This window comes from Bubalus kerabau, chromosome 16 (assembly GCF_029407905.1).
Source record: "Bubalus kerabau isolate K-KA32 ecotype Philippines breed swamp buffalo chromosome 16, PCC_UOA_SB_1v2, whole genome shotgun sequence".
Taxonomy (NCBI): domain Eukaryota; kingdom Metazoa; phylum Chordata; class Mammalia; order Artiodactyla; family Bovidae; genus Bubalus; species Bubalus kerabau.
The window spans coordinates 43,776,767-43,789,772 of record NC_073639.1 but is presented as its reverse complement, the minus strand read 5'-3'; the positions used below and the strand labels follow the sequence as shown (position 1 = coordinate 43,789,772).

General features: G+C 44.2%; 1 protein-coding gene across 22 annotated transcripts in view; it reads left to right on the top strand.

The window, feature by feature from the left end:
- The window catches only part of RAPGEF2 (Rap guanine nucleotide exchange factor 2), a 275,356-nt gene extending 265,517 nt beyond the window's left edge, over positions 1–9,839 (top strand). For 8 of the 22 annotated variants that reach the window (XM_055550903.1, XM_055550904.1, XM_055550900.1 and 5 more), the window contains 6 exons: positions 376–528; positions 1,426–1,548; positions 2,703–2,928; positions 3,455–4,014; positions 6,194–6,472; positions 7,784–9,839. In XM_055550903.1, coding sequence (XP_055406878.1) covers positions 376–528; positions 1,426–1,548; positions 2,703–2,928; positions 3,455–4,014; positions 6,194–6,472; positions 7,784–7,812 — 1,370 coding nt within the window. In that variant the 3' untranslated portion in view covers positions 7,813–9,839. The remainder of the gene's footprint in view (positions 1–375; positions 529–1,425; positions 1,549–2,702; positions 2,929–3,454; positions 4,015–6,193; positions 6,473–7,783) is intronic. The other 14 variants (XM_055550911.1, XM_055550910.1, XM_055550922.1 and 11 more) reach the window with 10 other exon arrangements.
- Positions 9,840–13,006: the final 3,167 nt, after the last annotated feature.

The window sequence follows — 13,006 nt, the reverse complement described above, 5'->3', positions numbered from 1 at the left end:
AAATACCTCTTTCCAACCCAAACTTGAGTTCTGATAAATATTCTGAGCTGCACTGCTTTCATCCTAACTTAAAGTATTTCCAGATTGTCTCTTTTTTGTCTTCATTGCTGCCCAACATATTGTTGAATAATATGGTGGCCAAGATTCAGAACCTAGCATGGAATACCGGAAGCAGCCTCTCTCATCCCCGAGGGCGTCAGAAGCTGTGCTGCGGTCCCTGGTGCCTCCTGTGAGGTACCTCAGTTCACCTGGGGAGCGCACACAGACCTCTGAGACTGCAGACAGCCTGCAACAGAATAGAATATGAAGTCTTGGCACAGAAAGGTGTTTGGGTTCTTCCGGTTATTCTGCACATTGAAGTTCTTTCTCTTCCAGGCATCAACTCTCCACAAGCTTTAAAGAAAATTCTTTCTTTGTCTGAAGAAGGAAGTCTGGAGCGCCATAGGAGGCCAGCAGAAGACACGATATCCAACACGTCTTCCCAGCTCTCCTCTCCGCCCACCTCCCCACAGAGCTCCCCACGGAAAGGTGACTTGCGTTCTCCTTCCTGGTGACCTGTTCTTTCAGCCATGATAAATTCAGTTAGAGATTCCATCATTTCTGACAATATAGTCACTTAAAATGACCTTGGGAATTCTCTGACCGTCCAGTGGTCAGGACGCCGAACTTTTGCTGCTGAGGCGAGGTTCCATCCCTGTTTAGGGAACTAAGGTTCCTCAAGCCCACAAGGTGCAGCCAGAAAAACAAAAGCGACCTGATGTATAACATCCAATGGATTTTTTTCTCCTCGGTTTATAAATCTTGAAGAATTTTGGTATTCTTTAATATTATAACTATAAATAGTGTTAAGCTTATATAACTATATAAAATTCATTTTTAGTAATGTTATTATAATTTTTATAATTCATTTTTTACTGATTATAAGTGTGGGAATAATTCTTTTTATACTAACAGTTCTAACTAAATATGATTATATAGCATTAATTATGGAGTAAAGGGCTATATAAACATAAGAAAAACTAATATTTTCCTGATTTATTTTTTCATTGTATTAACACAGGTCTTGATTATCTTTTTTGTTACTATCTTATTTTTAAAGAGATTACATCTTAGGCACTCAGGCTCACCTTCCAATATTAATGCTTTCTTATCTTAAAATACGAGGTAATTCTCTGCTGCCTAACCTCAGAATTATTTCCACCCCCTACCCTTTCAGTGAATGGGCATAAGTCCATAATAAACGGCCAGACCATTCTCACTAGACAAGGCCAAAGAGATTAATCCATTGTGAGAGTTCACTGGTACAACAAATACTGTTCCTGCTTGACTTTCTAGCTCTTTTGGACACCTGTGCATTTTATGTAGTATCAGTCTGTAGTCCGTGTTCGGTGGGTGTGTCTGAACTCTTCTCTCATCCCTTGGTAGGTGGCAGTGGCAGTCAGCTGAGATCTTTTGGCTCCGGGCAGTTGGATTTAACCAGCTCCTCCTCTTCTCTTGGAAGTGAGAACAGGAACAAGAATAACAATGCACCACGGACCTATGGGATAGGTGGGGTTTACAGAGCCCAGAGCCAGCGGGAAGGACAGGAGTTGGCTCATTAGCTGAGGAAAATAGTCCCTCCCTCCACGTGTCCAGGGCACCACCTGAGTGATGGTTTTCTTGGGTTTTTTTTGGACAGACAGTTCAGGAAATCTTATCTGTCAGAGCTTATAGTGTGGTTTATAAAAGACATTTCATAGATGGACACATTAAATCATATCAAGACCTGTGTAACCTTTAAAAAAATAAATCAGGAATTCATAATTTACTGAAAGGATGAGAAAATACTCTTTAGAGAGTAATGAGCAACATTTAGGTGTTCTAGATTTTTTTTTTTTTTAATTAGGTAGGTGGCATTGAAAATTTTGCATTGTACACGTATAATCATATAAAATCAGTATTTTAAGTAGCATTAGATTCTTAGTAATGCTAAAAAATAAACGAGTACTGAGAAGGAAGATTTGGATTTTTTGTTGTTGTTAAAAATGTCGGGACAAGCCTTTCTTCCTTTGTGACTTTCAGAATTGTTTTTACCAACAAAGGAGAGTTAAGTGTCCTTCATAGCAGAAAATGGACATTTGTTTAGACATAGTGATGGTCCAGGGAGAAAGTGGAGATTTTGTACATTGAATCCTTCAAAACAATTGGCTTTTATGTGATTTATCCAATATATTATTAATGTTGAAAAATCAAATGGAAAAAACCCAAAGATACCTTCTTCAGGTCTTATTTATTATTCCTATATGTCCACTTATAATGTGGATCTTCCCAATGGAGTTATTCTCTGCCATAAAATTCTAAAAAATAATAATGCCATTGAAGGCAAAATTGCTCACTTTTCAGGTTGAGGAAAAAAACATACTTTTAAATATGATCCTAGTCATTCTTCATAGTTTCATTTGTATAAACAGGTGTAGTATAATTTATATTTAAGAGCGCTAAGATGAGTCAGGTCATGCCATAATCTCGGCATTAGTTCCTGGCTCATATAATGGCGTTTTCTTTCGTCCTCTCCAAACGTTCATTAAACACGCTAAAATTCATTTGAGTAAAAATTTGCGATATCTCAGTCCACAAGTAGAGTGTTTAGTCCCCACTTCTGTGGCCTGCATTGTGGACGCTATGAACCTGCAGTGTCTAAGGACTGGTGTGTCCCTACGCAGGCTACACTTTGGCTCCGAGTGGCACCGTGGATAACTTCTCAGATTCCGGCCACAGTGAAATCTCCTCGCGATCCAGTATCGTCAGCAACTCCTCCTTCGATTCATTGCCCGTCTCGCTGCCTGATGAGCGGCGCCAGAGGCCGTCGGTCAGCATCGTGGAGACCAGCCTGGCCTCCGGCCGGCTGGAGAGGCGGCCGGCGGTGGAGCCTGACCAGTACAGCCTGGGGTAGGGGCTCCTCTCCTCCACGTGTACACTGCTGTTTACTGTGTGTGATGCCCAGGTGGTGGGTACTCTCCCATCCCAGTTCTGATGCTCAGCATTTCCTGAAAGCACTGTGCTGTCTCTGCCAGGCAGAATGCTTTCGAGTTAGGGCTGGTCTTCACTGGGATCTGTTTCTCTGTGCTGAGGGCAGGGGGCAACTCTGGGATGTGTCTCAGTCCTTTTGTATGAGCTGCCCTCCCAAAATAATCAGACTGTGGTGAGCCCTGTAAAGGGAAGCTTCCTTTATTATAAGAACTGGTTGCTCTTTTCCCCACTGTGTCGATGTTGTACTGATATTGCAAGGGCCAGGGGGCGGAGACTGAACAGGGCAGAGCGGCTGCTGTTGTTGGAGCCTTCATCCTTTTCCTGGGAGGAAAGGAAGCCACCTTTTGAGGGAAAAGGGGGTTTCATTGTAGATTGATTAGTTAATCTTGCTCTTTTCTTCCCCTCCCCTTCTCATCTTTTTTTTTCTTTCCCGTTGGCCGCCTAGGTCCTGTGCGCCACTGTCTGAGAGCAGGGGCCTGTATGCTGCAGCCACCGTGATCTCTTCCCCCAGCACGGAGGAGCTTTCCCAGGACCAGGGGGACCGAGCCTCCCTGGACGCTGCTGACAGTGGCCGAGGGAGCTGGACGTCATGCTCGAGCGGCTCCCATGATAACATCCAGACCATCCAGCACCAGAGGAGCTGGGAGACGCTCCCCTTTGGGCACACTCACTTTGATTACCCAGGGGATGCTGCAGGGCTGTGGGCCTCGAGCAGCCATATGGACCAAATCATGTTTCCCGACCACAGTGCAAAGTACAGCAGGCAGAGTCAGAGCCGAGAGAGTCTCGATCAGGCCCAGTCCCGGGCCAGCTGGGCCTCGTCCACGGGGTACTGGGGAGAGGACTCGGAAGGGGACACGGGCACCATCAAGAGAAGGGGGGGTAAGGATGTTTCCCTTGACGCTGACAGCAGCAGCATGACGGCCGTGACCGCAGAGGAAGCCAAACCTGCCGCCATGGCTGCCCACATAGCCGTGACACCCAGTGCCGCCAAGGGGCTCATCGGTAAGCTGACCGCCGGGCTCTGTCGTGTGTGGGTCATGGCTGCACCCTGACTTATTTCAAAAGTAAAAGTACGTGTTTGTGGGTCTTCTCCTCGTTCTGTCCCACCCATTGCCCCTTAGGGCTTTCAAGTTAGCAGTGCACTCAGCATTTTGAAGTGAATGATGCTTACAAGAGCCCAGGAGGTTCTGTGCGCTAGTGCTTATAAATACTCTGCAGCACAGGAAACCTTCCATGTGTTGTAGCTGTCAGGATCAGTAGGTTGTCCTTATGGGTATTCTCTGCTCTCGTATTGATCTAGGCTGAAAGTTACCAGAAAGGGTGGCCATTGTCTCTAGAGGAGGAAGTTTTTCTGTTTAATTGGAACCGGTTTTAAATGTTTTATTATTCTATTTTGTTCCCTTGAATTGTATTTAGAACTTTACACATTGCATATTTAAAAATCTGCTACTGATGTTTTTTATGTAGGTAAGCTGTTTCCTCTGCTACACAAATTCCCTCTGCACAGGATAGAACATGGTGGGGAGGGTGCTAAGAGGTAATGTCATCAGTAAGAGCCTGGGAGTCAGGCTGCCTGGGGTCGTGCTGAATCGGTGCTTTGCCACTGTCCTAGTTTTGTGACACTGGGTGAGTCACTAAATGGTGTCTGTTGCCTCATCTGTAAAATTAGTTTAATAATTTCTATCTGTGCAGTTGGTGTGAGTTTTAAAGGAAATATCTGCAAAACACTTTGAACACTAGTGCCTAGATAATAATTCCTAAGTACATGAAAGTCACTATCAGTTTGCTGCTGCTGTTTTTGTTGTAAGGTCTCTTATTTTCCCTTAACCCTATCAGAATATATTCTTTATGGCATGCTCAACATCTGCATGATTAAAGTGTAGGGATGCATTATAGGATACAGAGTGAGAAATCTGGTATATAATTTGTCTTTTCAAGGTGAATAAGGAAAAAACAATACCTATTCTTAGGTTGCAATTTTTAAAAAGCTGAAGTATAGTTGATTTATAATACGGTGTTAGTTTCAAGTGTACAGCAAAGTGATTCATATATATATATATATATTCATATTATTTTCCATTATAGGCTATTATAAGACATTGAATATAGTTCCCTGTGCTATACACATGTATATGTTAATCCCAAACTCCTAATTTATCCCTCCTCTCCATTTTCCCCTTTGGTAACCATGAATTTGTTTTCTATGTCTGTGAGTCTATTTCTATTTTGTATATAGATTCACTTGTATTATTTTTTAGATTCCACATATAAATGATATCATATTTGTCTTTATCTGGCTTACTTCACTTAGTATGATAACCTCTGAGTCTATCCATGTAGCTGCAAATGGCATTATTTCATTCTTTTTATTGACTAGTATCCCAGTGTGTGTGTATATGTGTGTGTATAACATCTTCTTTATCCATTCATCTGTTGATGGACACTTGGAATGCTTCCATATCATGACAATTACAAGTAAAAAAGCACTTTAACAAACTAATACACAAAATTTTTACTGCAAAAGAAAGAATGATCTAAGGTCCTAACAGTTGAGTCTAGAAAGTTAAATACAAGAAAACTTGGCCTTCAGCTGCCTTTATGTCATGAAGTTACTATAAAAGGATTTTAAGAAAAAATACATACCTTACATACATACAATCTTAAGTTTTGAAATTTGCATCACTTTTGGTATACTTTTCCAACTTTATTTTGACTCCCTGTTTTCCGAAGTGAGACCCCAGGCTTGAAAGTAACATGGAATTGATCCTCTGCCTGGTGAGGGTGGGTGCCCAGCACAGGGTGACAGCCTGCCTGGCCAGGCCCCTCTCCAGGGTTGCTGGCCTGGGCTTGGGTGCCTTGCTGTTTCCTTTGCCTGGTGTTTCCAGTAAACCCCAGGGTTGGGCGTTGGTTACTTTGTGACCAGCGAGACGCTCTGCAGTCACCCGGTTAGAGTTACAGATACTTAGATTGCTTAGTCACTTGTGCCACCAGAGATGACCGGTGAATAGCCAGCTTGGTAGACGTCCTGCCTCCCACTGCACCACCCCCGCATCCCGCTCCGCAGGCCTACGTGCAGCTACACATGCGCACTGTTGATCGTGGTCCTCCTCCTTTTGGATGAATGCGCGTGGCCCAGGATGCGCTTCCCTAGATGCTGACTGCAGCGCCTTTTCTCTCCCAGCAGCCAGGAAGGAGGGCCGCTACCGGGAGCCGCCGCCCACTCCACCAGGCTACGTGGGCATCCCCATCACCGACTTCCCCGAGGCCCACCCGCACCCGGCCCGGAAACCGCCGGACTACACTGTGGCGCTGCAGCGGTCCAGGATGCTGGCCCGGCCGGCCGAACCCCCCACCCCAGGCAGCGCCAGGCCTGCCCCCAGGCCGCAGTGGCACCGGCCTGGTGATGGTGACCCACGTGCCGGCCCTTGTGCACCCCCGGGCCTCACCGCCGAGGAGGACGGTACATGCGCCCCCCATCCCCACCCCGCACCCGCCCCTGCGCCCCACCTCTAGCATCCCAGATCCTGGCTGGTCTGCTCTCCCTCCGGATGCTGCCCACGCAGGGCTCCACACCCCACGCCCCTAACCTACTGTGCACAGTTGGGCTGCGTTTTGCTTCTTCCTAAGCGACTTGAGGAATAACTAAAGATTGCAGCGGGGTCCCCTGTAATAACATGTGTGCATGGCTCCTTTTCCTTCCCTAATCCTCAGTTTTCTGGGAAAATGTTTGGACTTGTAACAAGTTCCAAATGAAAGTCTAGTGAAGAAAAACCCACTTCTCTAGAGCTTTTTTTGCCTTCTTTGTATGAACCCAGCTGGCCGTTTTGGGGTGGGAATGCAGAGGGGCAGACTGTGCCACCCCTTCCCCCTTCTGCTTTTACGTTATTCTGCAAAAAATTGTTATAGAAGAAAGCAAAACAATTAATGAAAGTTACTTATAATCCTGTCATTTACAGACAACCACCATTAGCATTTTGTTATACATCCTTCTAGACTTTATGTGTGAGTGTATACTATAAACGGAGAAGGCAATGGCAAGCCACTCCAGTACTCTTGCCTGGAAAATCCCATGGATGGAGGAGCCTGGTAGGCTGCAGTCCATGCGGTCGCTAAGAGTCGGACAGGACTGAGCGACTTCACTTTCACTTTTCACTTCCATGCATTGGAGGAGGAAATGGCAACCCACTCCAGTGTTCTTGCCTGGAGAATCCCAGGGACGGCGGGGCCTGGTGGGCTGCCGTCTATAGGGTCGCACAGAGTCGGACACGACTGAAGCGACTTAGCAGTTTACTATAAAAGGTCATGTGCTGCTTTATAGAGTCTGCATGCAGTGCGGGAGACCTGTGTTCGATCCCTGGGTCGGGAAGATCCCCTGGAGAAGGAAATGGCAACCCACTCCAGTACTCCTGCCTGGAGAATCCCATGGACGGAGGAGCCCGGTGGGCTACAGTCCACGGGGTCACAAAGAGTCGGACACGACTGAGCTACTTCACTTCAGTGAATTTACCGTCAGTGAATTTCCAATCAGTAAATATACAATATACTTTAAACTTTTCATTGTGAATCATTAGGGAGAAAAAAAGATGAGTATTGTAAGTGACTGGTGCTGCAAAGTCACTTCAGTCGTGTCCGACTAGCTGCAGTATAGTGACCTAGACTTAGAAAATAGCTGTGGTTTTTATTTAGCATATCGGTGAATGTATTCTCTCTAAGCACAAGAAAATGACTTGCTTACTCATTGATTTCTTTCTTTCTTTCACGGTTGTTTTAGCAGAAGATGAACAAGTGTCTGCTGTTTGAGGTGCGGGCTTCTCTGGACCCGAGTCAACCGCCCAAAGGAGAGCACAAGAAGACGCCCCCTAGCGTCGGAGCCTTGGAACTCACACTCTGAGGATGGTGGACCAGTTTGCCTCCTTTCCTGCCTTAAAAGCAGCATGGGGCTCCTGACCCCTCTTCCTGTCCCCTTTGCATGTGAAATACTGTGAAGAAACCGCCCTGGCACTTTTCCGACTTCGTTGCTTGAATGCACAGCGCAGCCGTCTCCGAGCTCCCCGTCGCTGCCTGCCACGTAACACAGCATCATTCCAGATTCCAAGGTCATCGCCACCGATGATTCACCCTGGCTGCACTTATCCACGCCGGGAAGGATTTTTAAAAAATCTCCCTTTTAGATTTCAATCCAGTCCTAGCACTTGGTTTCATTGGAATTGTGAGAAAAGTCAGCCACGGAACTACTTGGGGCCTTTAACCCACCAAGGAAAACAAAAACGAAATCCTTTGAGTACAGTGCTCGTCCGCTTGTTTACAATGTCCTCTTTTTTTTTTTTTTTTTTTCCTTTTTAATGAGTTTAAAGATTGTGTTCAGAGAGTAAATGTTATATCCATTTAATGATTACAGTATTATTTTGAACCTTTAAGTAGGGTTGCCAGCCTGGGTTTCTCAAAAACCAAATATGCCGGACAGGGTGTGGCCACACTAGGAAGAGAGGAGGCGGGGCACAGCCCCTCTTCCTGCGTCCTGGCCGCCCCCAGAAGTGCCCTATCCTGGAAGCATGAGATGTTAGCCAATTACCTAGATCCCAGGGCTCCCACCCCTCCTTCCCCAGGGGCTGGAGCTCTACTTACAAACTGTTTGCACATGGCCGGGGAGGGCCTGGGACTCCAGCGTCCTGTGTCTGAGCCTTATGGAGCACAGGGCAGCGTCACCCTTGGGCGTGCCCTGCTCCATCGAGACGGACGGCAGACCCCCTGTTTTTTAAATTATGTTTCTTTGATTTCTGTTCATTTAGCTTTAGGGCTTCTCTTGTTTGTTTTTAAAGAGAAACGTTTATAACTGGATAGCATTGCAGTGAAAGCAGCTTGGGGTGTTGGCACTAACGCCAGCCGTTCATACTGCTCTTTCAAGACAGCCTCCCTGTATCGATCGATCGGCACGAGGGAACACACGAGCCTTTAACATGAAAAAGATCAAAAAGGTCCAAAACCCAGTGCGATCCGCCAGCCTTTGCAAGGCAGGTTGGTGGCCAAAGACTGACCCGTAAGTGGCTTTACGGACGCTGAGATGGAGAAGGCCTGAGTGTAGCAACCACCTGCTCACAGCTGCTATTAACCCCAGAAGGACTGAACCCTCCACTCTATTTTTGTGTTGTTTTTGCACAGACTCCGGAAAAGTGAAGGCTGCCAATCCGAGTAGTACTCAGATGTGAGGAACTGCTGGTCTTGGATTTTTTTTCCATTAAATTCAGCTGATCATATTGATCAGTAGATAAACGTAAATAGCTTCCAATTTTAAAAGTCGAATTGCAGTGTTTTTTCACTGTATCAAAGCAATGTCAGTGCTTTATTTAATGATTCTCTCCTGTATCATGGCATTTGTCTACTTGCTTATATATTACATTGTCAATGATGCATTTGTAATTTTACATGTAAGATGCATTATTTGCCAGTTTTCTTCTCTAGGCTATGGACCTCATGTGCATATAGAAAGACAGAACTCTTGCTCTACACAAGTTGCACAAATGTTATCTAAGCATTAAGTCACCGTAGAACATAGGACTGTAACCTCAGTTCGCTCTGTGATGTCAAGTGCAGAATGTACAATTAACTGGTGATTTCCTCATACTTTTGATACTACTTGTACCTGTATGTCTTTTAGAAAGACATTGGTGGAGTCTGTATCCCTTTTGTATTTTTAATACAATAATTGTACATATTGGTTATATTTTTGTTGAAAATGGTAGAAATGTACTATGTTTATGCTTCTACATCCAGTTTGTACAAGCTGGAAAATAAATAAATATAACATACCGCCTTGTCTATATTCTTAATGACTTGTGCATGCTTTTTCTAACTGAAGCGTGAGAAAGCCTTTGGGTCTCTGCAGGAGCAAGTCCTCAGGGCACTGAGGAGGTACAGATGACATTGCCTAAGAGAGAAGAAATTAATATCATTCATGTTAGTAGAAAGTAAGATCATTCATGTGTCCAGAATTCATAGTGTTTAATGAAATTCAGTGAAAAATGGTATCATTGTATATCTACATAGCATTTATCTCTTCCCAGTTCTTTTCCAGTAAAAATCTTTGCAGGACGTAATATTTTGATTCCCAATATATATACTAAGAAATAGGACCTCAGAGAATTTAAACTGGCATTCAAGATTATGACCACTAAGTTAGTACAACCTAGCAAGTAATTTGGAAGTTCTAACGAGTACATCAGGGCTTCCTTGGTGGCTCAGTGGTAATCTGCCTGCCAATGCAGGAGACATGCTTTGATCCCTGGGTCGGGGAGATCCCCTGGAGAAGGAAATGGCAACCCACTCTAGTATTCTTGCTTGGAAAATCCCATGGGCAGAGGAGCCTGGAGAGCTACAGTCAGTGGGATCACAAGAGAGTTGGACACAACTTGGAAACTAAACAACAATAGCAACAAAGAGTGTATCAAATATCTTTGTTCTGTCTGTGAGTCCTAATGTAACATAGGTCTGAGTAATACTTAAGTCTATGAGAAGGGCACTTATATTTAAAAAGGTGAGAGTCAGTTAAGCAAAACGTGAGGAAATGTGAGGGCATCTAGAAAGATGACAGACTTCAGTCCTGATGCTAAAGGGAAGATGGCCAAAACTTAAAAGTCTGACTGAGGCATTTGTGCAGTCTTGTGAAAATCTGGCCACCACAACAATTTGGAGAATTAAGACCATTTCTGTAGCTTCAGCTGTACCTGTTCAGAATGCAGGTGCCCTGTGTGGACACCTGTGTTCTCGTGTGCTCGCCACCATCAGCTGTTCACTGTAAAAACCCTTGCTCAGGGATACCCTATCACAACAGCAACCCATGCTGTCAATTTCTGTCATTCTAAAAGCTTACTTTTCTCTAATGTGTTCAGAAAAATATTAAGGAACTGATGTTTTGAAGAATAACCTCTTAATCACTTTTTGTATTCTGCTGAAAATAAAGGAAAATGACAGTCAGCCATGATGCCTGTTCTTACGTGTTTATGTTTTCAGTTCAGTTCAGTCTCTCAGTCGTGTCCGACTCTTTGCGACCCCATGAATCGCAGCATGCCAGGCCTCCCTGTCCATCACCAACTCCCGGAGTTCACCCAGACTCACGTCCATTGAGTCAATGATGCCATCCAGCCATCTCATCCTCTGTCGTCGCCTTCTTCTCCTGCCCCCAAGCCCTCCCAGCATCAGTCTTTTCCAATGAGTCAACTCTTCGCATGAGGTGGCCAAAGTACTGAAGTTTCAGCTTTAGCGTCATTCCTTCCAAAGACCCCCCAGGACCGATCTCCTTCAGAATGGACTGGTTGGATCTCCTTGCAGTCCAAGGGACTCGCAAGAGTCTTATCCAACACCACAGTTCAAAAGCATCAATTCTTCAGCGTTCAGCTTTCTTCACAGTCCAACTCTCACATCCATACATGATCACTGGAAAAATCATAGCCTTGACTAAACGGACTTCTGTTGGCAAAGTAATGTCTCTGCTTTTCAATATGCTATCTAGGTTAGTCATAACTTTTCTTCCAAGGAGTAAGCGTCTTTTAATTGCATGGCTGCAGTCACCATCTGTAGTGATTTGGAGCCCAGAAAAATAAAGTCTGACACTGTTAGTGTCATATTAATAACAGAACTTTGCCATGTTTTAGGAATATTGCAGAAAGCTCTCCTCCCTAATCAAAAAGAATAAACATACCTGTTCTGTTTTCACACCTGCTGGTCAAAGCCCTCCAAATAGTTCCCTCAGCTTTAACCCTTTCCTCCTCCTGGGGGGTGTAGAGTTTATGCTCATCGTTGCACAGAGTTGGACATGACTGAAGCGACTTAGCAGCAGCAGCAGCATACTTTAATATATTTGATCTCCAAGTCACTGATAATCTCTCAAACTGGTCTTGAAAGATGCAAGCTGCTAAACAAGCATGTATCAGCACATCTGGTAGGCCTGTGTGCTTATGGATTTTCAAGGAATTACCACACTTCCATTCTTGCCAAAGAAAAAGAGGAGCTCTGTCCTTGATTCCCTGATGCTGTTCTCCTTGAAAAATAGCTTACTCAGAGAATAAAGCAAGTGCACTTGGAAGGGTCAAGTTGTTGATTGGAGAGGCGAATGATCTTGCAAATATTCACAAAGAATGTCAGGCAGCGGAGGTTGAAGTGGGCAGTAATGGAATGGAAATGAGTAGGGCATACTGCAGCCAAGGGGGCAGGGCCCTTCAGAAAGATCTGACAGTGAATAAGGGTTTGCCCAGCTGACAGAGAAAAAACACTGATTGGAACAAAATAATAATTTGTGAATTGCACTTTTTTCAACATTCACATTTTAGCCAAGGACAAAGCAAGCACAGTAAAATTCCTGCCTGTTTTTGAAATGATGTTTTCTGCCCATAGATTTTACAATGCCATGGCTACATAACAGGAACGTTTATAGAAGCTATCAAAACATTGCATGAAAGGCTAAAAAATCTTAGAAAAGGCTTTGTTTTATGGACACTCAATAAGATCATAATAATTTTCATTATGGGAAAAAGTAAGCATAGACTATAATTTCTGAAGTAAATTTTTTAAAAATCTGAAGTAAATTTAGAATCAAATGACCAATTTTTACAGAAGAGAGAAACCAATGAAGTAATTTCCATGTGGGGTATTCAACACTGTAAAAGTCAAAGCTAGTTTCATTTTCTTTTTCTGTAGCTAGTTTAATACAATTTAGGAACTTTTAGTATTAACTCTGACCATAGTTGACATGTGGTGTGGTCTGATGGGAACCAATGCAGTAAATGCATATCCCAGTATTTGACGTTTTCCTTAATTTATATAGATTGGAAACCTTTTTTCAAGTAAAATTATAAAATTGGTGGTCCAGTGGATAAGACTCCTCGCTCCCAATGTAGGGGGCCCCAGTTCGATCCCTGGTTGGGGAACTAAGATTCTCCTACTGCAACTAAGCCCGCGAACTCTATAGTTGACACTTGCCACTAGAGAAGCCCTCGAGCTG